Source organism: Gossypium arboreum, chromosome 4 (assembly GCF_025698485.1).
Source record: "Gossypium arboreum isolate Shixiya-1 chromosome 4, ASM2569848v2, whole genome shotgun sequence".
NCBI lineage: Eukaryota > Viridiplantae > Streptophyta > Magnoliopsida > Malvales > Malvaceae > Gossypium > Gossypium arboreum.
Genome location: NC_069073.1, coordinates 22241277 through 22267901, shown reverse-complemented (window position 1 = coordinate 22267901; position 26625 = coordinate 22241277). Strand labels below are relative to the sequence as shown.

The 26625-nt window shown below is 36.8% G+C and overlaps 1 protein-coding gene across 1 annotated transcript; it reads left to right on the top strand.

The window, feature by feature from the left end:
• Window positions 1-12939: 12939 nt before the first annotated feature.
• On the top strand, window positions 12940-13958 carry LOC108458808 (uncharacterized). The gene is made up of 4 exons (XM_053026750.1): window positions 12940-13104; window positions 13162-13225; window positions 13447-13708; window positions 13871-13958. Exons 1-4 carry the CDS (start codon window positions 12940-12942, stop codon window positions 13956-13958), a joined length of 579 nt encoding a protein of 192 aa, XP_052882710.1.
• Window positions 13959-26625: the final 12667 nt, after the last annotated feature.

Here is a 26625-nt window from a genome sequence, read left to right as displayed (position 1 = left end):
GTATTAATTACATAAGCCAAATAAGCTTCATAACCCTTTCTCAAATATCTCTGAGCCGACATCGAAGAAATCATACTAGATAATGCCTCTGATTTGTCTGGTTCAACCCGCAAAATTTCACCACTTTCACACTTTAATTCCATAACCTTTTCTTTGCAATTTTTTATAACATCATGTAATGTCAACCAATCCATACCCAAAATAACATCAAATTCATCAAACGGCAACAACATCAAGTCGGCCAGAAAGTAATGACCCCGAATCATTAAAGGGCATTTCTTACATACTTTATCAACTATCACACATTTGCCTAACGGATTCGACACTCTAATCATAAATTCTATGTTCTCAACAGGTATATTCATACTAGACACCGCCATACATACATATGAATGAGTAGAACCGGATCAATCAAAGCAATAACATTAACATTATAAAGAGAAAATATACCAAGAATCACATCGGGTGATGAAGCATCTTCACGTGCCTTTATAGCATAAGTTCTAGCCGGAGCCCTTGCTTGATTTAGTCTAATCAATCTCTGGCTACATTTTTGCTGCTTGCTTCATTTCCAGCTTTTCTCGAATATCTTCCCCTCGAGTTTGCACCACTAGCTTTTACATTTTGAAATTTTTCTTTCTCAACTCTCTCTGGGCAGTCTCTAATAAAATGATCTGGAGAACCACACTGAAAACATTCATTCGCTCTACATGGGCCAAAATGATTTCTTCCACACCGCTGGCACTTAGGCTTAACAAATCTCGTATTTCTCACACTAGCCGCAGAAGTAGTTTGAGATTTAGGACCCACATTTTGCTTCTTCGAATTTCCATATGATTTTCCAGCCGAAACCTGTGAACGAGGATTCATATTTCTAGATTTTCTGGATTGCTGTGAGAATGAACTGCTCGTCGGTCTTTTCTTCCAATTTCTAGTCTCAGCCTCTACTTTTTTCTTCTCTTTAAGTAGTTCTTCAGCCTTGCAAGCTCGATCAACCAGTACTACCATTTCTTTTAATTCAAGAATCCCAACAAATACTTTGATGTCTTCATTGAGTCCATCTTCAAATCGTCTACACATTTTAGCTTCTGTAGGAATATATTCTCTAGCATACTTACTCAACCTGACAAACTCCCTTTTGTATTCAGTAATTGTCATGTTCCCCTGCTTTAATTCAAGAAACTCTTTACGCTTCTGATCAATAAATCTTTCACTGATATATTTCTTCCGAAATTCTTCTTGAAAGAACTCCCAAGTTACTTTCTCTTCGATACTCTCAAATCAATGTCTTCCACCAATGATAAGTGAATCCTCAACAATGATATAGCACATTTCAAGCATTCCTCGGTGTACAAGACAATTCATCAAATACTCGAATAGAATTCTCGCCAAAACTCGCTTTCTCGGCATCATCATCAATATTTGCCTGAATTCTTCACCCCTTGTTTACTGGATTCATCAACCGGAGTTCGTGAAATTTCATCGATCTACACCTTGAGGCATCGAAGGGTACAGGTTGAGGAATCGGGAGGTGAGGAGGTTGTGCATTCGGGTTCGTCTGAACGAACTCGAGATACTGAGCACTCATCATCTGCAGAAAGGCTTCCGAGCCCTTCTCCTCCTCCTTGACCAACAGTAGGATGTGGATTTTCAGTTGGCACCGCCCCTTCAGCCGGAGCTGGTGCATTACTCTCAATATCATCAGCTGCAACTCGATCGGGATCCATTTACTATAAAAAAAATCATTTAAAAGGTCGAAGTCGTCACACTATCACAATATATATATGGCATGTATAGCAAAACCCGTACATACAACACATTAGCCTGAGAACCGACTAAACCTGCTCTGATACCACCAAATGTAACGCCCCGTACCCGAGATCGTCGTCGGAGTCGAACACGAGGTGTTAACAGACTTAATTCATTACTTAAACAGCTCAAACAATTTATTTTTAAAATTTCCAGTCGAGCTAGCAATCTACGTCACAGTCGCTTAAAAATTCATATCTCGAGTTTCGAAACTCGAAATCCAATTCTGTAAATATTTCCTGAAACTAGACTCATATATATATTTACTAATTTTTTTCTAGAAGTTTTGGTCTGGCCAATTAGTACAGTTTATTAGTTAAAGTCTCCCTTGTTTCAGAGTTTGACTGGTCTGACCTCTGTATATTACGAATCAGATATCTCTCTGTACAGAATTTCAATGACTATGAAGTTTATTCCTATTAAAACTAGACTAAATAAGGAATCTTTAAGTATAAATCATGACTTCTAATTATTTTTTTACAATTTATGATGAATTTTTAAAGTCAGAATAGGGGATCTAGAAATCACTCTGGCCCTATTTCACAAAAATTAAAATATCTCATAAAATATAATTTATATACCTGTTTTGTTCAATCCATATGAAAATAGACTAATTAAGCTTCAATTTCATAACTCACTCATCATTTAATTCCATTTCTACTATTTTTAGTGATTTTTCAAATTTACATCACTCTCACATCGATTCTGCTTTTATGGCAAATTTCACTTTACTAAGGATTTTCATGGACTAAATAGCATTTTAAACATACATAACATCAAATATGACTTAGATTGGCCATTCCAATGGCTAATCATTTACAAACCGTTTTCTTACCAAACCATAGCCATATCATAAGATCAATTACACAAAGTGAGTGTTTTGCCATACATGCCACATTCAAAATACTCAAGCCATTTTACCAATTTAAGCCTTCGGATAGTGTGAACGAGTCTTCGACCTATCCCGATTCTCAAGCCGGCTTGTCAAAACTACAATGAAAGAAAAGGAGGGAGTAAGCACAAATGCTTACTAAGTTCACATGCAAATAGCAAGTACCATAATCACACAATCTCACATAAAACATCATTTGCATAAACAACACCAAGACATTCATGTTTCATTTACATTTAATATCTTTCTACGATTTCATCATACCAAGTTTTCAACCCGAGGGTTTAAGCACATACCTGTCAAATTTTATCATTTACCACACTTACCAACATGTCACCTTCGTTTTAGGCCTTCTTCTTATTCACGTAAGATTCACCCGTTGAACACATCGGAATATAATTCGAATACGCGGATCTCATGAACATAAGAGCTATACCCGCATCTAGACAAACTCAATAGCCTACAGAACTTATGTAGCCAAGCTACCATGTAAACCGTCCATAAGTGAACTCGGACTCAACTCAACGAGCTTGGGCATTCGCATCCATAAGTGAACTCGGACTCAACTCAACGAGCTCGGATGCCTAGTTACATCTCACGAACTCGGACTCAACTCAACGAGTTCGGAACTCAACCATCCTAGTGACATGTCACTTGTATCCTAATCTATTCCCAAGGTTCAAACGAGCGTTTTCGTCGATCACACATCTTTTCCATCTTCCACGGAATATCAAAATCGATACTTCGGTGATAGTTCATACTCATCAAGTAATTCACATAATTACATATTATTCAACAATAACCACAAAGCATAATATTTCATGATAATAATCAGCATCATATCATATAAACAACATTAAATTGCTTAAAATGACAATTATGTTACTACATTTACACATGAACTTACCTCGGTACAAAATTATTAGCAATCGAGCCTATTCTTCGTAAACTTTATTTTTCCCTCGATCGCGACTTGAATCTCGTTTCTCTTGATCTATAATTCCAGATTAATCTTATTTAATACATACATTCATCAAAACAGCATTTAATACGAACTTTGGCAAAATTACATTTTTGCCCCTACATTTTTGCATAATTACACTTTTTCCCCTAGGCTCGGGAATTAAAATCCACCCCTTATTCTTATGTTTTATGACATTCTAATCATTTTTCCCTTCTATGGAAACATCAAATTCACACTCTAACATGTACTTATGACTATTAGGTATTTTTACCAATTAAGCCCTTTTACTCGTTTTCGCTTAAAACCGAGTAGTATAAGTTGTCTAACATAATTTAAAACCTCATATTATATCATAAAACACCAAAATACACAAATTTAACCTATGGGTATTTTTCCAAATATGAACCCTAGGTTGAATTATTGCTAGCATAAGCTTAATCGAGCTACCAGGATTCCAAAAACGTAAAGAACATTAAAAACGGGGCTTGGAATCACTTACTATGGAGCTTGGAAGATTGAAACAAACCCTAAATATGGAGAACCCTTGAAATTTTGGCCTAATGAAGAAGATGGACAAAAATTGGCTTCTAATTTTGTTTTAAATTCATTTTAATAACTAAATGACCAAAATACCCTTACTACTAAACTTTCCAAAAATTCCATCCATGTCCAATTTTTGTCCATAGACTTAGAAATTGGTCAAATTTCTATTTAAGACCTCCTCATTAATATTCCAAAACAATTTCATACTAAAAACTCCTAGAATGCAAGTTTTGCAAATTATTCGATTTAGTCCCTAATTTCAATTTAAGCACTTTAGGCATAGGATTTCATCATGAAATTTTCACACAATATGCAATCATATCATAAACATCAAAATAATTATAAAATAATTATTTCTATCTCAGATTTGTTGCCACGAAACCACGATTCTTATTAGGCCCTAATTCGGGATATTACACTGCTGGTCTAGTGGTTAAGTGGCAAGGGATTATGCCTGAGATCCCGAGTTTGAGTCGTGAGTGTGGCATTATTTTACTGATAAGTCGTGCGGATGTTTGAGTTGGACTAAAACACTAAAAGGGGGTAGGGTTTATCAGATCTTAGCTTAACCAGTTTTCTTTTTGCTCTCTATGCCATTTTTTTTTCCTTTCTTCTTTTTTTTGTCTTCTTCTCTTTTTCCCAAACACCCCTTGCTACCAAAATTTTATTCCTTTGACCCCTCTCCTCCGTTTTCTTTCTTTCGATTAGATTTGGCATACTGTTAGTTGTTCCGTCGGCTTGGTAGGTATGGTTTTGTTAAATTGTGAGGTTTCTTTTAGAGATTGTTTAGGAGGGAGTTAGTTTGCTATTTAGGGCATACTCGAGGTTCTGTGGATCACTAAACGGGGTTCTAAACAGTGAGTAATCATCGTTGTTCGTTGAAGGTAAGTAGATCTCTCATTTCGGGATTTGTCTATTCTGAATTGTTTGAATCAAGAGATTGAAAATTTGGTTTAAGATTGTCAAATATAGGTTCTGGAATGTTCGGGATTGCGTTAGGCTTCGATCAGAACTAGGTGTGTACTCCAATCAATCTAAAATCGTGTTTCAATGAAATTCGAAAACACTGCTGTCGACGCTACACAGGCATATAGACTGCCCGTGTGGAGGCCGTGTGGCGATACACAGCCGTATGATCGATGAGCCAGGCTGTGCATGTGCCACACATACACGATGAACACGGGCATGTAAGGCTAGCTAGGCTGTGTGCGAGGCACAGGCTAGACAAATTGGGCCGTGTGGATCCACACGGGTGAACCACACGGGCGTGTGGGAATCTGGGCGAGGCCATATTATCCACACGAATAAGGCCAAATTGGGCTGTATGAGCCACACGGGCATGTGGGCTCACTCGGACAGGCCACATGGGCGTGTGAGCCTAATAACATGATTTGTTTTGAAAGGTTGCACAGGTCGCCCTAGTCGGCTGTGACCTGTTAAAGAGGTCGGTAAGTGTTATTTAGGCCCTGTTCTGTGGCATGATATTGAGATGTATGTTAGCATGTTATACTTAACATGGGTATAAATATTGATCTGATCTGAGTATAGTACACATAATCTGTTTACTGTTAGAAAGCATGCCATGACATTATTTATGTTACATTGCATTGGTTTGGGTTGATATTGAAGAGAAGGAAGACTGAAAGGCTCTTTAGCCGCTTATCTGCAGCTTTGCTGCAATTATTGATATGTGTTGTTTTACGGTACCTCTTGGTGTGTAGGGTTAGATGGGTTAATTTTATCCCCATACTTGGTTTGTAGGGCTGGATGGGTCGATCTTATCCCCATATGGTGTGTTGGGTTGGACAGAGATGGTGTGCAGGTTCGGTGTGCACTACTGTTCTGATTGATATGCATGTATGTCTGTATGGGCTAAGGCCCAAATGTATCCGATACTATTCTGAGTGGGCCAAGGCCACACTGGCTCTGTTAAGAGCTCAAACCCGATTATGACTGTTTGACTGCTATTCGTTTACATGCATGATTTACCATGGCGATGTGCACACTGAGTTTGTAAAAACTCACCCCTTATTTTATTTTTCTCTCAGGTAATCCCAAACAATAGGTGGATCGGTGCAGCGGAGTGCTCAACAGTGATCCTATAAGTTCTCTGAAACTCTGATATGTACTGTCTGAAAGCATACTTATACTGAAATTTTGTCTGTACCTGTCTGAAATACTGTGTATGCGTTCTAAGATTGCTATAGGTAGTACGTTACTTAAACACTTTAGGTAGTGTAAACTGAAAACCGTAGTGAACTTATTACTCGAGATAACTGACTCAGAAACTCTGATACCATTCTGCATAAAATATCTGCTAATAATTATCCAAACTGTAAACTGATGTGCATAAAACTTCTAAATACGGATTAATTTGATAGTTACGATGAGCACACGTGGTACTCGTGGATGGGGTACTAGAAGCCGAGGTGGAGGTCGTAGAGGGATCCGAGCTAAGTCCTTTGCATCTGATACGATCCCTAATTTGGAAACTAGCGAGACGCCGGTGCCACCAATTACTGAGACTGGTGCGGAGTCTCATGACCATGCAGCTGGGGACGACGCACTGTCCCAGGCCATGCTACGAATTCTAGAGAGGGTCGCTGGGGCTAATACAGGATTTGGAGGCCGTGGGCCGGTTACAGAACGATTCCAGTCGAATAGGGCTGAGATATTTAGAAGCATTGCTGGGGTTGCTCCAAGTGTGTCTGAGCACTAGATGGAGGCCACGGAGCGTATCATGGACGATCTGGACTTTTCTGATGAGTAGAAGCTCAAGAGGGCTGTGTCATTGCTGCGAAATGAGGCGTATCAGTGGTGGCTGACCGTTAAGGAGGGCACTCAGCCCGATTGACTGACTTGAGATCTATTTAAGACCACTTATCAGAGTAAGTACGTGGGAGTCAGCTACACTGATGCGACGCGACGTGAGTTTCTAAATCTCACTTAGGGTAACCATTCAGTGGCAGAGTATGAGGCTAAGTTCATTAGGTTGAGCCGTTATGTGAGGGGCATGGTGGCGACTGAGTATGAGCGCTGTGTCCAATTTGAGGATGGTCTCCGTGATAGTCTGTGGGTTCTAATAGCTCCACAGAGGGAGCAGGATTTCTCCGCCTTGGTGGAGAAGGCTAAGATAGTCGAGGAGGTAAAGCGCTCTAAGCGCCAAAACCGTGAAAAAGGGAAGGCTAAGAGGGATTTTAAGCTTCCGAATATGGGGTTGAGGCCTAAGAAATAGGCCAGGACTAATAGGCCCGTGAGAGCTAGGCTTACTGTTGTTGTTCCTGTTAGGGTGGCGATGTGCCAGCTTTGTAATAGACGCCATCCGAGCGAGTGTTGGAGAGCTACCAGGGCTTGTTTGAGGTGTGGGTCAACTGAGGATCGAGTTAAGGATTATCCACTGAGGGGCAATCAAATACAAGCTCCGGTTGCTGAGACTTTACAGTCGCCGAGAGGGGTACAGCAATCACCTAAGGGCTGAGGACTGGTTAGGGGTGGTAACGGTATGGGTCGAGGTCAGAAAGCACCAGGAAGAGGTGCTGGGCCGACTGAATCGAGGCAGCCTGCACTTGTCTATGCTGCACGTTGTTGTGAGGATGGAGATGCTTCAGATGTCATCACTGGTACGTTTTTAATTCTTGATGTACCTTATGTTGCATTGATAAGCATAGGCTGTACACATTCCTATGTTGCATGTTCTGTGTCTAAGACTTTTGGAATACCGTATGAGACTACTTCTAGTGAGATTTCAGTGGTGAGTCCGTTGGGGCAGTCTACTACGGTTAGTAAATAGTTCAGAGATGTTTCGTTGGAAGTCCAAGGAACGATATTTTTGGCTGATCTGATGAAACTTCTATTTGGGGAGTTCGACTTAATTCTGGGTATGGACTGGTTGGTGAAGCATCGTGTAAGTCTGGATTGTACTAAAAAGAGGGTTGTTCTAAGGACTGAGGAGGATAATGAGATAGTCGTGATTGGTGAACGACAGAACTATTTGTCTAATATGATATCTGCATTAGTGGCAGAGAAGTTGGTGAGGAAAGGATGTGAGGCATTTATGGCCTACATCAGTGTCCTGATTATGTGGACTCTTCGGTTAAGGACATCAGTACTATGAGAGTCTTTCCAGATGTCTTTCTAGAGGAATTACCGAGATTGCCTCCGAGTCGTAAGATAGAATTTGGGATTGAGTTGATTACTGGTACAGCTCCTGTGTGTGTTGCCCATTATCGAATGGTACCAAAAGAGTTGGTAGAACTGAAGGCTCAAATTCAGGAGCTGTTGGATTGTGGGTTTATTCGTCCCAGTGTGTCTCTATGGCGAGCACCTGTTCTATTCGTAAAGAAGAAGGACGGTACGATGAGGATATGTATCGATTATCGTCAGTTGAATAAGTTGATGATTAAGAATAAATACCCACTTTCGAGGATAGACGATTTATTCGATCAGTTCAGGGGGGCTTCTGTGTTCTCCAAGATCAATTTGCGATCAGGTTATCATCAGTGTGCATAAGACGGCATTTAGGACTCGTTATGGACATTACGAGTTCTTGGTTATGCCCTTTGGGTTGACTAATGCACCAGCGGCATTCATGGATTTGATAAACCGTATGTTTCAGCCCTACTTAGACCAGTTTGTAGTGGTGTTTATCGATGACATCTTGATTTACTCTAAGTTTGAGGATGAACACGATGAGCATCTCAGGGTTGTTCTGCAGATCCTTCATGAGAAACAGCTTTATGCAAAATTCTCTAAGTGTGAGTTTTGGCTTCAAGAAGTAATCTTTTTGGGACATGTGGTGTCTGCTGGGGGAATTCGTGTTGATCCTCGTAAGATTGAGGCTGTGTTGGATTGGAAACAACCGAAGAATGTGTCGGAGGTCCACAATTTTCTGGGACTGGCAAGATATTACTGATGTTTCGTAAAAGGGTTCTCGTTGATTGCAACGCCGTTGACTAAGTTATTGCGTAAGGGAGTTCCTTTTGTTTGGACGGTCGCACAGCAGGAGAGTTTTGAGAAGCTCAAGATAGCTTTGACTCAGGCTCCGGTTTTGATACAACAAGAGCTTGGTAAAGACTTTGTAGTGTACAGTGACACGTCACATGTGGGTTTGGGTTGCATTCTGATGCAAGGTGGTAAAATAGTTGCTTATGCATCTCGTCAGCTCAAGACTCACGAAGCTAATTATCCGACGCATGATTTAGAGTTGGCTGCAGTTGTCTTTGCATTTAAGATTTGGAGGCATTATTTGTACGGTGAGAAGTGAACCATCTACACTGATCACAAAAGCCTTAAGTATCTCCTCACTCAGAAGGAGTTAAATCTTAGGCAGCGTCGGTGGGTGGAGCTGCTTAAGGATTACGACTGCAGTATTGAATATCATCCAGGTAAGGCCAATGTGGTGGCCTATGCATTAAGTCGTAGTGCTATGACCGATTTAAGGGCATTGTTCGCTCGATTGAGTTTATATGATAATGGAAGTCTCCTCGCTAAGTTGCAGGTTAGACCGACATAGCTGGATCAGATTAAGGATAAGCAGTTAGGAGATAAGCCCCTTGAGTTGCAATTTTGTCAGGTTGAAGCTGGAACTACTACTGATTTTGGGATTGACAGTAATGGGGTATTACACTTCTGAGGTAGGATCTGTGTACCTAATGATGAGGATTTGAGTCTATTGATTCTGAGGGAGGCGCATAGTAGTCCTTACGCTATGCATCCTGGTGGAAATAAGATGTATAAAGATATCCAAGAGTTGTACTAGTGGCCGAGGTTGAAACGTGAGGTGAATAACTTTGTTGCTCATTGTTTAACTTGTCAGCAGGTAAAGGCTGTGTAACACCCCTCACCCGAATCGGACGCCGGGATAAGGTTCGAGGCATTACGAGGGCTTTACACTTGTAACACACTATTTGGGTTGCAATTTTTTTTCGCTCAAATTTAAAACCTTTCAACCACGAATATCTTGTCCCTTATATAGGCTTTCGAGGCCTATTACATACCTAGAGGCAGTGCGGTACAAATTTGGGCACGTTCAATAAACCTTGGGCTCCTTAGAAAAAAATTTCCTTATCTAAAAGTGTCACACAGCCGTGTGGCTTGGGGCACGCCCATGCCCTTAATCCGTGGGCAACACTGACTTTTAAACACGATCATGGCACACACCCGTATGGCCTGTCCGTGTTCAATATTGACTTTGGGACACGGCTATGGCACACGCCCGTGTGACCTACCCGTGTCCTATACTAACTTAAAATTTTAAGTGCAGGGGACACACGGCCATAGCACACACCCATGGAAGGGAGTCGTGTGTCACACACGGCCTAGACACACGCCCGTGTGTCTAACCATGTGGACCCTAACAGGCTATTTTCCAAGCCTTTAGTCATCCCTTTCTACTACTTAGGCTTAGTGGTTACCAAATTCAAAATAAAACATAGTTATACACTTGTAGATGGTCTTGATAAAGCTTGTTGTATGGAAACCTCGTATCATTGGTTTCATACGTGAAAGGTTATTTCCCATTTTATACTTATGGGTTTCCATGTTATCGTAACGCATTCAAAATTTGGCTCGTTTTGGTAACTCATTGCCAATTATAACAACCCTTCATATAAGAGTATAATGCGGCATATATTTGTAGGTCATAGCCTACTTCAATTAAGCCAATTTTCATGGCCACATACAGAAAGATAAACATATTTTTACATGCCTTCATTTGACAAATCAAATGACACATATAACAAAATACTCAAAAATCATATACATGTCATTGAACAAAATAAAAATGTCTTTATACCAAAGCTTGACTAGTTGATAGTGTGTCGACTCTCCAATCGTCTTCCAGTCCTTATGAGTCCTTGAGCTCTGTGAGATAGGGAAAAAGAGAGGGGTAAGCATTTACATGCTTAGTAAGCTCGAATAACCGGAAAGTAAACTTACCGAGTAATTAGCATACATCCATATTTAAATCATGAAATCATCAATTGTGAGATGATTCCCTATCACATGTACTCAATCAATGAGTTACTCACGTAACAAAACATTATATAATTTATTTAGATGAGCTCACCATTTATCGTCTTATTAACATACATCATATTACTTCCGTTGAGTTTCTAGGAAATCTCGATGGAATACCCATTATCCGTCAATTCTTATGAATGATCATTTCACATATATGTACTCCCACGAACCTCACACCCAATGGCGGGATTACTAGTCCAGGCTAAATCCCTTATAACGATAAACACCCTTAATGAGCTCAGATCTGAATTAACAGTCCAGGCTAAATTCAGACCCCATCGGATTACCCGTCCAGGCTAAATCCATAATGCACACATATTCTTCGGGAGGCTCGATCATTCAAGGAACACCCGTCTGAGCTAGATCCTTTTCATAATTGAGATCAAGAATTACCCGTCTGGGCTAAATCTTTACTGCAACACATGCAGGAGCTCAAATCACATGTAATTATGGGTTACCATCGATTTCCCTTTGTCAACCTCAACCGAGACATTTTTCACATGTTACCATCAAATATGCATTTCTATGATATTTCATGCAAATAATAAATGCAATCATCATGCATTCATAAATCATACAATTATGCATATTAGGGGTTTACTTTAAGTTATCCGAACTAACCTGGTATTTGTTTCGGACTTGTGTTTCAGTTATTCCGAAACCTTACGTTTACCTTGATCGACCTTCGAAATTTGTTCCTCGAGGTCTATAACAACAAAATTATATCATTAATACCCCACATTATACATTTCAAGTTTAATATCTACCCTCGGTCCAAATGACCATTTTGCCCCTAACCTTTCACATTTTTTCGATTTAGTCCCTAGGCTCATATAATAAAACACATGCAATTTCTGCCTTACCCAAGCCTAGCCGAACACTTTTCCTTCTTATGCTAGCCCACATTTTCCATTATTATCAAATTCTACCACACATTTTACAACTTTTGCAAAAAGGTCCATATAAGGGTTTTTCATGAAAATCACCTAGGAAAAGATATTTAACACACATTCAACTTTCATATTCCTCCATAATCCATCAAAATACAAGCAACTCATGCATGGGTAAATTTTTAAACATGAACCCTAGCATGAAATATGGGTAGAAATGAAGAGAACAAGCTACCGAGATTCTAAAAATACAAATAATATAAAAAACAGGGCTTGGTAGCACTTACTATTGAGCTTGAAATATTTGGAAACCCTAGCTATGGTGACAAGAGAATTTCAGTAGCATGGAGAAGAAGAATGGTTGATTTTGGCTTGATTTTTCCCATTTTATTTCATTAAAAAACCAAATAACCAAAATGCCCTCATGCCCTTTCTTTAAAATTTCATTCATGTAAGCCCATTTTTGTCCAAAAATTTAAAAATTGGGCAAATTACTCTCCAAGACCTTCTAATTCATAACCCAAAGCAATTTCCTACAACTTTCTTCTAGAATTCAAGTTTTGCAATTTATTCAATTTAGTCCCTAATTTCCAATTGAACACCTTACTTAAAGAATTTCTTCATCAAACTTTAACACATGCATATTCTCATATTATAAGCCTTATAGTAATCAAAAATTAAATATTTTGATGTCAAATTTTTGGTCCCGAAACCACTATTCTGACTAGGCCCATTTTGGGATGTTACAGGCTGAGCACCAGTTACCTTCGGGTTTGCTACAGCCAGTGAAGATACAGATGTGGAAGTGGGAGTGAGTAATGATGGAATTTGTTATTGGGTTACCTTTAGCACCCAATAAGAAGGATTCTGTTTGGGTCGTTGTGGATCGATTGACCAAGTCGGCACATTTCATTCTGGTGAGGACAGACTTCTCCGTGCAAAAGCTAGCTAAGCTCTACATTTCTGAGATAGTGAGGTTGCATGGGGTTCCCATTTCGATCATCTCTGATAGGGATCCTCTTTTTACGTCTCGGTTTTGGCAGAAACTTCATGAGGCGTTCGGTTCTCGTCTGGATTTTAGTACTGCTTTTCATCCTCAAACAAATGGTCAGTCGGAGAGGGTGATTTAGGTACTGAAGGATATGTTGAGGGGATGTGTCATGGATTTCCAAGGTAGTTGGGAGGAGTACTTGCCTTCGCCAGAGTTTTCTTACAATAACAGCTATCAGTCTATATTTAGATGGCACCATATGAGGCACTTTATGGTCGTAAGTGTCGTACTCCTTTGTGTTGGACTGAGTTGGGTGAGCGACGTGTTCTGGGTCCAGAGTTGATTTCAGAGACTGAGGATAAGGTCTGGTTGATTTGGGAGCGTCTGAAAGCGGCTTCTGATAGACAGAAGTCTTTCGCTGATTTGAAGAGGAAGGGCATCGAGTTTTCTGTGGAGGACTTGGCCTTTCTTAAAGTTTCACCATGGAACAAGGTTCTGAAGTTCGGACACAAAGGTAAGTTGAGTCCTCAGTTTATTGGACCGTACCAAATTTTGAAGCGAGTGGGGCCAGTCGTGTATCAGTTGGAGTTACCTCCAGAGTTAGATCGTATTCACGATGTTTTTCATGTCTCGATGTTGAGACGTTACCACTTTGATTCCACGCACATTGTACCTGTGGAGGAAATTGAGGTTAGACTAGATCTGACGTTCGAGGAGGAGCTAGTTCAAATTTTGGATCGTGTCGTTAAAGTTCTGTGTAGGAAATCTATTCCTTTGGTGAAGGTGCTGTGGTGGAATCATAGCACTGAGGAGACTACTTGGGAGCTAGAGAAAGCAATGCGTCAGTAGTATCCTCACCTTTTCTAATCAAGTAAAAATTCGAGGACGAATTTTCTTTAAAGGGGTAGAGTTGTAACGCCCTAGATTTCTGTAATTTTGACTTTTACAATTGTTGAGTATGGAAATATCTAAACTTTTGTTTTGATTCTTTTTAGCATAATATATATGTGGTTTAAGAGGTTATGTACTTTGGGGTGTGTTTGGGAGGTCCCAAGTTCGAGCCTTATCTTGGGCTAAATTTTGGGTTTTATTTGGATAAAGTCTAACTTTTGGTTAATGGGCTTATAAGAATTTATTGGTGGGAACTTAACAAAATGGGCCTACTGGTCTAGTGGTTAAGTGGCAAGGGATTATGCCTGAGATCTCGACTTTGAGTCGTGAGTGTGGCATTATTTTACTGATAAGCCGTGCGGATGTTTAAGTTGGACTAAAACACTAAAGGGGGGTAAGGTTTATCAGATGTTTGCTTAACCAGTTTTTTTTCTCTCTCTGCCTTTTTTTTTCCTTTCTTTTTTCTTATTCTTCTTCTCTTTTTCCCAAACACCCCTTGCTGCCGAAATTTTATTCCTTTTACCCCTCTCCTCTGTTTTCTTTCTTTCAATTAGTTTTGACATATTGCTAGCGGTTCCGTCGGCTCAGTAGGTATGGTTTTGTTAAATTGTGAGGTTCCTTTTAAAGATTCTTTAAAAGGGAGTTAATTTACTATTTAGGGGACACTTGAGGTTCTATGGATCGCTAAACGGGGTTTTAAATAGCGAGTTATCGCCATTGTTCGTTGAAGGTAAGTAGATCTCTCATTTTGGGATTTGCCTATTCTGAATTGTTTAAATCAAAAGACTGAAAATTTGGTTTACGATTATCAAATATAGGTTCTGGAGTGTTCAGGATTGCATTAGGCTTTGATCGGAACCAGGTGTGTACTCCAATTGATCTAAAATCGCGTTTCGACGAAAGCTAAAAATGCTGTTGTCGATGCTACATGAGCGTTTAGACTGCCCGTGTGGAGGCCGTGTGGCAATACATGGCCGTGTGATTGATGAGCCAGGCAGTGCACGTGCCACACGGGCACGACAGACACGAGTGTGTGAGGCTGGCTAGGCCGTGTGCGAGGCACAGGCTAGACTAATTGGGTCATGTAGGCTACACGGGCGTGTGGGTTCACACGACTGAACCACACGGGCGTGTGGGAATCTGGGCGAGGTCATGTGATCCACACGAGCAAGGCCAAATTGGGTTGTGTGAGCCACACGGGCGTGTGGGCTCACTCAGACAGGCCACATGGGAGTGTGAGCCCAATAATCTGATTTGTTTTGAAAGGTTGCACGGGTCACCCTAGTCGGCTGTGACCTGTTAAAGGGGTCGGTAAGTGTTATTTAGGCCCTGTTCTGTGACATGATATTGAGATGTATGTTAGCATGTTATATTTAGCATGGGTATAAATATTGATCTAATCTGAGTATAGTACACATAATCTGTTTACTGTTAGAAAGCATGCCATGACATTATTTATGTTACATTGCATTGGTTTGGGTTGATATTGAAGAGAAGGAAGACTGAAAGGCTCTTTAGCCGCTTATCTGCCAGCTTTGCTGCAATTATTAATATGTGTTGTTTTACGGTACCTCTTGGTGTGTAGGGTTGGATGGGTTGATTTTATCCCCATACTTGGTTTGTAGGGCTGGGTGGGTCGATCTTATCCCCATATGGTGTGTTGGGTTGGACGGAGATGGTGTGCAGGTTTGGTGTACACTACTGTTCTGATTGATATGCATGTATGTCTGTATGGGCTAAGGTCCGAATGTATCTGATACTATTCTGAGTGGGCTAAGGCCACACTGGCTCTGTTAAGAGCTCAGGCCCGATTATGACTGTTTAACTGCTATTTGTTTACATGCATGATTTACCATGGGGATGTGCACACTGAGTTTGTAAAAACTCACCCCTTATTTTATTTTTCTGTCAGGTAATCCCCAACAGTAGGTGGATCGGTGCAGCTCGACGATGACCACTGCTACATACACTCTGGTTTTAAAGGTTTTAATGCTATTATTATTTTATTTGCAATAATTGAGGGTAATTATGTAATTTCTGGTTTTAGACTATTTGGGTTAAGTTTGGAATTTTGAAATCCTGTTTATGGATTTTGAAACTGCAACTTTATTTGTTCTTAAGCTTCTGCGAACTAAGAAACGTTTTCAAGCAAATTAATCAATATATATATACTTTCTGAGTTAAGTAAAAGGTGGTAACTGGGACGGTTTTTGGGTAAACACGGTTTTAAATACATTCACTAGCATAATTCTTTTCATTGATAAAAACATGTATTAGCTCATTTAAAGATCAATCACAATTTTAATAGCCCGATGAACTATAGTAACATAACTCGGGTAACTACACCGCACCAGAGAGCATTGAAATGCTGAAAAGAAGTACGAATGTGTAATCAAAGGCACCAAAATGCAAATAGAGATGTCAAAGTGTATACGAAGACACTGAAGTGCAATCCCGTACAAGTGTGTTCTAACCGTATTGGTATGCTAACCGTATCCTAATTATTTACTATGTTCAAACAGGCATTTTAACATAATTCATAACATTTATAATTTAGAGGAACTTCTAGAAATACACTCGTTTACATGCTGTAACTTGATTATTTTCTTTCTGAAAACATATAACTCATGTATGTTTATCACATTACAAATAGATCCTCTTACCTTACATTTATTCGTAAACAGTTAATAACCTCAATCCAACATTAACAATTCAACAACAATTTAATTAACTAATTCATAATAGCAAAAAACATAAATATATACACATCTATTTATACTATGAACTTGCGTAGTATATTTGGCTAACAAGCATATTTGTAGGGACTAAACTATAATTTTTTTCCCTAGTTCTCCTTCGCACGGTTCAATTCTTGATTTATATAATAGTTAAATTCAATTTATCAATTTCAAATACATTATTAAACTCATTTTCATGCATATGACTTATAATGTTCATTTTATAATTTTTCCCTGAACTTTTACACTTTGTTCAATTTAGTCCTTAAAACTAAAACTATTAAAAACTTCACAGTTAACCCCAATATATCAAAACTGAATTTACTATCATCTTAAATCAGCCTTATATTAGTCCCTAAACTCAAAAATAACAAAAACTCCTTTACAAAATAGTCCTAATCAACAACCAAGTTTACAAATTCATCATTTAATACTAATAACATGTAAAAACCATCAATGGAAAGTTTCAAAATCTTTAACAGTTTTACAAAATAACCCCTAGGTTAGCTAGATTAAGTTATAGTGATCACAAAAATATAAAAATTACTAAAAATAGATAAAAAAAAAATGCAGACCATGCAAGAGTAATTAGTTTCAGGCGAAGCTCAGCTCTTTCAATGGAGAATTTTAGTTGGTTTTTCGGTGGAAGTTAAATTAAGAAAGATGATAACATATTTTTTATGTCTTTTTTTCACTTTATTAATATTATTTTAACTTTAAAAATAAAGTATAAAATATGCCTACTAATCTTCCACTTATAACAACAATGGTAATATTGACTAATAAATCTTTCCACTTATGTCAAATAGTTCATTTAATCAATAAAATTCAATAGCGATTAAGTTTTTACATCTTCTACGATTTAGTCATTTTTCTTTAATTAACTGTTAAATCAAAAAAATTACCGAACCAAGACTCAACTGAACTCTATAATAAAATCAAAAATATTATAAATATTTACTATCTCAACCATCAAAAATCGGGGTTCTAAAACCACCATTTCTTGTACCACTAAAAAAATGGGATGCTATAGAAACACTGCTAGGTTAATGTCTAGGTGATTGAATAAAACTCGGAGTAGGAGTTAACTATGAACACTGAAGTGAGTCAGTCTTCTGTCTTTAACTTTGATAAGTTTACAATCCGTTCTATCGTTATTGTGTTCTTTTTATAAAATATCTTTTTCATTATCAATTTATGAACCATCTTAAAATAATTTAATTAAAGTACTAATTAGACCTATTAGTGTAACAAGTTAATTTTAGTTTAGTTTAACCTCCTTTACATATGATCCTCGGAGCATCTCCAGTACTTCGTTGTACAAACTATATTACAACTTGACCCGTATACTTGCAAACACTACTTAAATCCCTATATTTTATAGAAGTATTCTCACTTCCGACGTTGGTATGTTGGGAGGCAGTCGTACTCCCACAATTAGAACCTCTCTAGAATTAAAAATCTTGATCTTCTTAGTTTATTTGCTAACTAAAAGACAAAGTTTACCCACAGCTCTTTCCGACATAAACAATTCAAATGCCCTCATATCAACAAGAGACTCCGTATTCAACCTGTCATGTTGATGTCCACTAACATCAACATTTTCTACTTGCGATCCATCTTCGTTTTTGCAGAATTGAGTATCATTAACCCAAGCTTCAATACCTTTTCTGCCTTGGACTCTGCTTTCTCTTCTTTACTGATCATGGCAAACTTGGATCACTATGGACAGTCCTGCACCTATGGGGACCATAACATAAGTAGCAGTTCACTAGCTCCTTCGGTTTGTTTTTAGCTTCCACTTCCCATTATGTGGTTTCCCATTACCACCATTCTTACCATTTTCACCATTGACGTTTTTATCATGTTCTTCCTCATGGTCTCCCCTATCATTGTTTGTCTCTTTGGGCTTGGAAGACTCAAATTTTTCTTTTTCAGACTATGCTAACAAAGGACTCCACCTCGGTCATAGATTTGGTAAGCTCTTTGACCTCTAATCGATGTAACTCTTTATTCGCCTAAGGCTTCAACCCATCTTTGAACTAGTAGAATGCTCATTTCTCACTCAAATCAGGGATTTGGAGTAACAACTCAGTAAATTCTCAAACTGTGCCTTATTGCGTAAGCCGACGCAACTTAGCATGAGCTTTTTCCTTAGTATACTCTGGGTAAAATTACTTCCTAAATTTATTCTTGATCTCCACACAAGCTCCAATAGTATTACCACTTAATCTCTCATCTATGTACCTATAATGCCACCATAAAAGAATGACATCAGTAAAATAAATTGAAGCAATGTTTACCTTAATGGCATTATCCTTAATACCCATCACACAGAAGTATTATTCCATCCCCAGAAAATTTGTCTGCATCCCTTGTGAACCCCATCTCCTTAAACTCTTTTAGTTTAGGAACATTCAATTTATGTTGCTTCGGTCCCGAAGCTAACATCCCATTACCAAAGCAGCCTTATAGATAGTGAACTACCCCTTAAGCTCCATAATCTACTCCTTCAAAGTTGTTACAATGGCTTCGAAAGCATCATGTTTCTCAATCTAATCATCCATAATGGCATTGAGGGCCTCTTTTATCACATCCAAATTGGAACTGAGAGCCTCTGTCACATATTCTCTAAGCTATTTTTTCATCGATTACAACTCATCAGTACGTCCCTTAACTACCTCGAGTGTTTGCTTCACATCACCCATGGATTCCTCCAAATTGACCACTCGACTTTCTAAAGCCAGCAACATATCCCTCATTCTGCTAGCTTTCCTACCCCCACCACAAGTCTCCCTAGGCTTAATATTCTCATCTACTGATGTCTTCATCTCAATCAGTGCCTTTCTCTCTGATACCAACTGTCATGGGGCTAGAACTTAAGTCTGAAAACCTATGCGGCCTTAAATAATTTCCTTGCTTCAAATCCTCCTAAGTCAGCCTTGCTCTCAAAAATGAGAATTCACAAAGCAAATTCTCTAAGAAACCGAAATAAAGTTAAAGCAAACTCAAAAGATAAAGGAACTCGAATCGAATAGATTAGCCATAAGAAAACAATGTACACAAGGTGTTTAAGTAAATGCTCTCAAATATATCCAATAACTATGAATGAGATGATTACAAATAAGGGGGAATGCCTCTATTTATAGTTGAGCTCCCCCAGATCCAATGGTATAATTTAAATTACATCAATGGTCAAGATTAAAGCCTATCTACAAGATGAGTCCTAAGAGATTTAAACTGTATACAATCTGTAATAGCCGACTTTCAATGATGTCGAAAATAGTGGTTTGAGACCACTAAATTCAGCAAATAAGTTCGTAAATTTATTTATTTCATAATTACGAACCAAATTTGATTTTTTGAAAGATTTTTTTGAATTAGTAATTTGTGTTTTATAAAGATTTATTAAGTTAAGAAATTGAGGAAAAGAGGTATCGAGACCTCGATGTTATAAATCAAGCAGTAAATATTTTTATAAATATTTATGGAGTGTCAATAAGGTAGTATTAAAATTTCGTCAGAAAATTTTGACATTTGGGTGGTTAATTAAATAAAAAGGACTAAATTGAAAAAGATGTAAAAGTTGCTAAAAGGATTAAATAGCTCAATTTTCAAATGAGGAAGGACCTAAAGTGCAAATAAGACCAAAGGAGATATTTTGGGAGGCAATAGTTGAGAAAAATCAGGAAATGGGTGAAATAAGGGCAATATTGGAAAATTGCCAAAATTTGCTAAATAAAAATGGGACCAAATCGGAATATCTAGAATTCTCTTCATTTTTCTTCATTTTCATCAGCTGAAAAATAGCCATGGAAGAGGGTTCAAGCTGGTTTTCATACTCTAGCTTCATGTAAGTTTAATTCTTGCTTTCTCCTTGAAATTTTTAAGATTTTGGACTTTTACAATTGGGTCCAACTTACTATGTCATTAGTTTTTGATTTCATGGCTAATTTTTAAAGTTTCTATGGATCAGTGCTGGAATCATATGATGAATAAACATAGCATTGAAGCTTTACTTTTATATATGATGATTTTATCAAGTAAAATTGATGGAAATTGAATTTAGGACCTAATTCTGAAAAAGTTGGAATTATAGTTTAGTGTTGAAATCCTTATCTCTAAGATTATAAAGTAGTTTAAAATGATAGAATAAAGTGTTATTTGGGAAAATTAGCTCAATTGAGAGATTAATTGAGCAAGGACGAAATTATCACTTATTAAAAGCTTAGAGGCAAAATGGTAGTTAACATCTTGCATAAAACAATTTTGGACAGCAGCAGTTGTATGACTTTGAAAAATCACCAAAAATTTTGGAAATTGAATTATAGGATGAATAAAACATGAAATTAAATTTTATTTAGTCTAGTTTCTTATAGAAGAAACTATGTAAGTAATGGAATTGTAAATCATGAGATATAATAAATTTTGTGAGACAAGGTCAGAATGATTTTGGATTCCCCTGTTTTGACTTTGAAAAATCATCAAAAATTGAAAAAAAAATAAGTATGTGTTTAAATTTATATTTTTAGAATCCTAAATGAGTCTATTTTTAAACGAAACAAATGGGAACATCATTCGAATCTTGTACGGGGAGATAATTAATTTTTAGAGTAGAAGGGTTGGAACTGTCAGACAGCAGAATAGGGGTGAATTTAAAGAATAAACTGTACTTATTAGATAAACCAAAAATTCTGAAAATTTTATGCTAAGAAGATATGTGAGTCTAGTTTCAGGGAAAATTAGTTATCTTAATTTGGAGTTCTGTGGTTCAAGATAAAAATAATTTAGTGGCTATGACACAAATGGATAGCTTGAATATTCATATAAGTAAATAGTAAAAATTATAGATAATGTTACTTACAAGTGTGTTATTTATACTAAGGATGTGGATGAAGAGGAGGAGGAGGAGGAAAAATATATGAACAGCTTGTTTATAAATTGATAACATGCTTGATTATAGTTGATAAACGTTGAATTAGAAATGATAGAATGTTTTATTTGTATTTCTATAATCCGAACTTAATATTTAATTATTAAAATTATTATCTAATATGTATGGTAAGTGCATTGAGATGATTATTTGAATTGGAGTGAATATTGGTTGAAATTGAAAAGTGAATTTAATTATTAATTGTTGTATTTTGATTAAATGTTATAGTAAGTAATTTTGGTGAGAATTATTTGTATTGTGTTTTACAATTGAAATGGATTGATTTGGTATGTGATAGATTTACTGAAGTTTTATGGATATATGTGATTGATGTGGAAATTGAATATTGAATGTATGTTATATTGAAAATTAAATTGATTGGGAATGTGATGAAATAAATATGCATATGTGATATTTGTGGAATTTGAATGTATGTTAATGAAAAGTAAATTGAATTGTATTGAACTATTAATTTATGTGATTAAATTGAAATGTGTATTGATTGAAAACTGAAAATTGATTAAAACCCTATTAACAATATCGGGCTAAGTCGAATATAGTTGGCATGCCATAGGATTGGAAGTGTTCAGGGATACTTCAACCTTGAGTCGATGAGGCACTATAAGTGTCGTATTGTTACTTCGACTTCGAGTCAATAAGGCACCATATGTGTCGTACTGCTACTGTTACATCGGTTTAATCCGATGAGGTAATCGAAAATCGCATCGTTATCGCTTACTTGCAAAGCCAATGAGGCACTGAGTGTCGTACTGTGTGTTGGTTGGATCCGTGTATCCGTCTATGTCTGAGTCATGTTAATAGGAGTAAATAAAAGTATTGACTGACTGATTTCTCTAATGATTGATTGTTACTGAATAATAAAGATAAATTGATCGTTACCGAAAAATATTGACTGTTATTGAAATGGATAAGTACAGAATACTGATCGAGAAGTGAATAGTTGAATACTATTTATTGATATTGAACAGTGAACTGAAGTATGAGTGAGACATATGAATTATGTATCTTTGAACTAGATATGAACGGAAAATATTATTGTTCAATTGAAATGTGAAGTAAAGTGATAGTATTTAAGTAGTTAACAATATTGAGTTCACTTATATAAATTTGTTAATCGAGATTGTGATCAACAAGAAGAGATAATGAATTATATGATTAACAATATGTTGAAGACATGTGTTAGAGCTCGTGATCAATTTGAATGTTTAAGCTTTGCAAATTTATATTAAACATAGAGAAACGTTATTCAGAAGCATTGATGGAGATCGATCACACTAACTACAGGTATATTCAGCATATATATATATATATATATGTGTGTGTGTGTGTGTGTGTGTGTGTGATAAATCACTAGATTTATAATGTCATGTATAAGTTTATTAACCAATGCTGAATTATAACTTGATATGCAAGTATCTAGCCACTAATATGGCTTGTATTTGATATATTTGAGACATACATTTATATGGTCTTAACATGCTAATAGAATGAGAGTGTGAATAATAAAATAGTGATAAACATATAGAAGAAATAAAATGAGATAATAAAATTAATATATATTAAGCCTATATAAATAAAGTGGATGAAATAAGTAATCTTGCATATACAAGTATAGAAGAAGATATAATAAGCATAAAACTTGATTTGGACTAGGTTAAATATCTTGAATTAATTCTTTAATGTGTTTAAGTGTTGGTGTAGGTAAAAGATCAACTGGGAGATAAATAAGGCTTGGAAAATAGCCTAAACAATGTTCACACAGGATAGACACGGGCGTGTGCCTCGACTGTGTGAGGCACACAGCCTGAAGACATGGTCGTATGATATGACTGCGTGAAACCTGTACTTAATTTCAAAAATTAAAATTTACCACACGGCCTAGCAACACGGGCATGGCCCCAGTCACACGGGCGTGTGACCCTTATATGTGAGAAAAATTTTAAAAGTTGCGAAAATTTTTCTTTAGGATCCAGTTTAGTCCCGACCCGATCTTAATGCATGGTTTGAACCTCGAAGATTCGTTAAAGGAATTTTTATAATCAATTTCGATATTTGAACAATAAATGACTTAAATTATCTGTAAGTTCTGTACTCCTTGGTAATGCCTCATAATCCTGTTCCGGCGACGGATACGGGTTGGGGGTGTTACACAATCTTATCCCCTAGGGTTTATAATATAAAGTGTCTTTATATAGGCTATAAATAAAATGAAAAACAAACTCTTGATTTAATTAAACTTATAATTTGGCTAAACAAGAAGTAATTCTAGTTGAACTAAACCGTCTTGCCAACTAAGAAATATAAAACTTCTAAACAACTTAAAATAATTAAAAATATTCTAAATTTTGGAATAAATAAATATCAAGATTATAAAACGTAATAAATACAATATTGACTCATCTATAATTAAAATTAAACCTTAAAATCGAACCCAATATGACCTAACATCAAATTAAAGCCCAAAACTTGCAATTCCCATAATAACCTCATCCGAAAATTTATGCTCGCACAATCTTCACTAAAGCAGTCATAACTTGAGCTTTCGAACTCTACATTTTTGCTTTTCAAAGATAAGAGACAAGGGGTTGGCAGGAGCCTTAGCCCCTTATAATGGAAATTTTATTTTTTTTAAATTAATATTGGTAAAATTACACTTTGACTCCCAGAAATGATAAAAATTTAATTTAGTCCTTCAAAATTATAAAAATATAAGCTATTAAAATGGTGAAATTACTTATTTTTCTTTTTACTATCATAAAAATATACAACTTAATTATAACCCCTCAAAAAATTTCTTACTTCACCCTAATAAAAATTAACCCTTTCATCAATAAAAAACATCTTAACCAAAATTACTTAAATCTTATCCAAAATGTGTTGCAAATCAATTAATTATTGAAACCTAAATATCGATAAATTTAATTAACTCAATTTAATACATTTCACCCATCCACAACTATAATTATAATAGAAGTTGAAATCTTGAATGAGAAATAATGGAGTGCGGTGATTAAGGTGAAAAAAGCAACCAGAAAAACATGTCGTAGGGAAAAGCCGGTGAAACCCTCGTGGTGTGCACACCACAATCGTTGTATATAAAATAAAATAAAAAAGGACGATTCCCCGATACATTGGATGTCGGTCGATCCATTACATTTGACATTTATCTAATTTAGTCGGTAATCAATTTGGCTTTGAATTTGCTAAACGTGCCATAAGATTTGTGTTATACTAAAAAGAAAGGAGTTTATTTTTAAAAACTTGATTCATTAGTTATTGTTGCTGCTAATCGATGGCAGACAAATTGTTGTTGGGGAGAAGACCAAAGTTTTCGACATTTACTTCGGTTTCCACACATTAGATTATTTTTTTTCATTACATAATTAGTTGAATAACTTCGGTATTTTATAATGTCAATTAATCTATAGACAAGTTGATAGTCTTTTCATTTTTTTTTTTTTTAAAAAGGAAAATCCATCATGGATATGGTATAGTAAATTAGTAAATATGCAAAATCTGACACTAATTAATCACTTTGATTATGAATGAATATATAACAAGATGAGTTATATAACATTTTAGTTTGTATCTGGTCGGTTCAATTAAATTACTACAAAAACAAGTACTTAAGCAAGTATGGAGTACTGGGGTTGGTGTCGTACGGTCTCCCACTTGGACCCTTAACTTGAATGTCTCTCCCCCTGTCCCTGTTGGGTTTAGTTTGTGTAAAAGCAAAAACTGGGCGGCAAACACAGCTTTTCAAAAATGAGACCAATCTTACTTTATCAGCCTCACTTGTGTTTGACCCCTATAGTTAAAGCCAACACGACATGACGGCTTTTCTCAGCTTTTGTTCCTCACTTGGCTCTCTGTCTCGTATATGTTGAAGCAGCTGACGTTGAATGCAAGTTTTTCGATGGTAAATTCTTTTTTGGTATTTCAAGAAGTACGAACGTTGAGAGTTTAAGGTTGGTTTTTATAGATATCTATGTGGATGTTGGGATCTGACTAGTGTTTCCACAATTTTGTCATTAGGGAATGTCTGTTTTCAAGTTGGAGTTGTTTTATATTATTACTAATGTTATAATGTCTAAAAGAGACTCATTAGGTTACGAATGAATGATTGACTTGGCTGCACTCTCCTTCTATGAACTTCGTCAATAACATGGGATTTGAGACAATATATAGTATTAACTTTAAATAGTAACAAAAAAACCCATAGTTTATATCAGGTTATAGAAATAGTGGGGGTACACATGGGATGTAAAAACAACAATGGTTCTCAGGGACAAATTAATAATATGGATTGGATTGGAAGGCAGCTTTTGTTTCCTCTCCACAATTAACAACAGGTCAAAGGTTGAACTACAAATGTACTCGACTGCATAAATTATCACACAATCCCAGATCCATCTATGATGTGAGACTACAACTCCCAACTCATTTCTAACAGGTAAAAGCTTTGGTCGTCTCCTCTGTTGGATTCTTTTCTTCCAAAAACTCAATCGTAGCTGCTTGTGGTTTAAGTTGTTAAAGACATCAAATTTTAGATGCAACTAATCCCAAGAAACTTGGAAACCTTGAAATCACTCCTTAAAATTAACGTGTATTTATTCTACGTAGGGTCAAAGTGTGTCATGATGATACAACTGTTATTACTGTCCGGGTTTGAGTCTTTGGCACAGCCAAACATCAGACAATGCTATGTTTCATATCTATTTTCCACTTCATGTCTTCTCTAGCCCCCGTCTGTCTGTCCGAAAGCCAGACATGATATTTACTTGGTTTTGATAATATATATTTAAAAAAACCACTTGACACGTCATACTCACGCCATTTTTTCACCACCACCACACTCCTCTGTGCCCCTCTTTAACTATCAGGGGAAAAAAAATTCCGATAGCATGTTAGGGTATGTTAAAAACACAAGGTA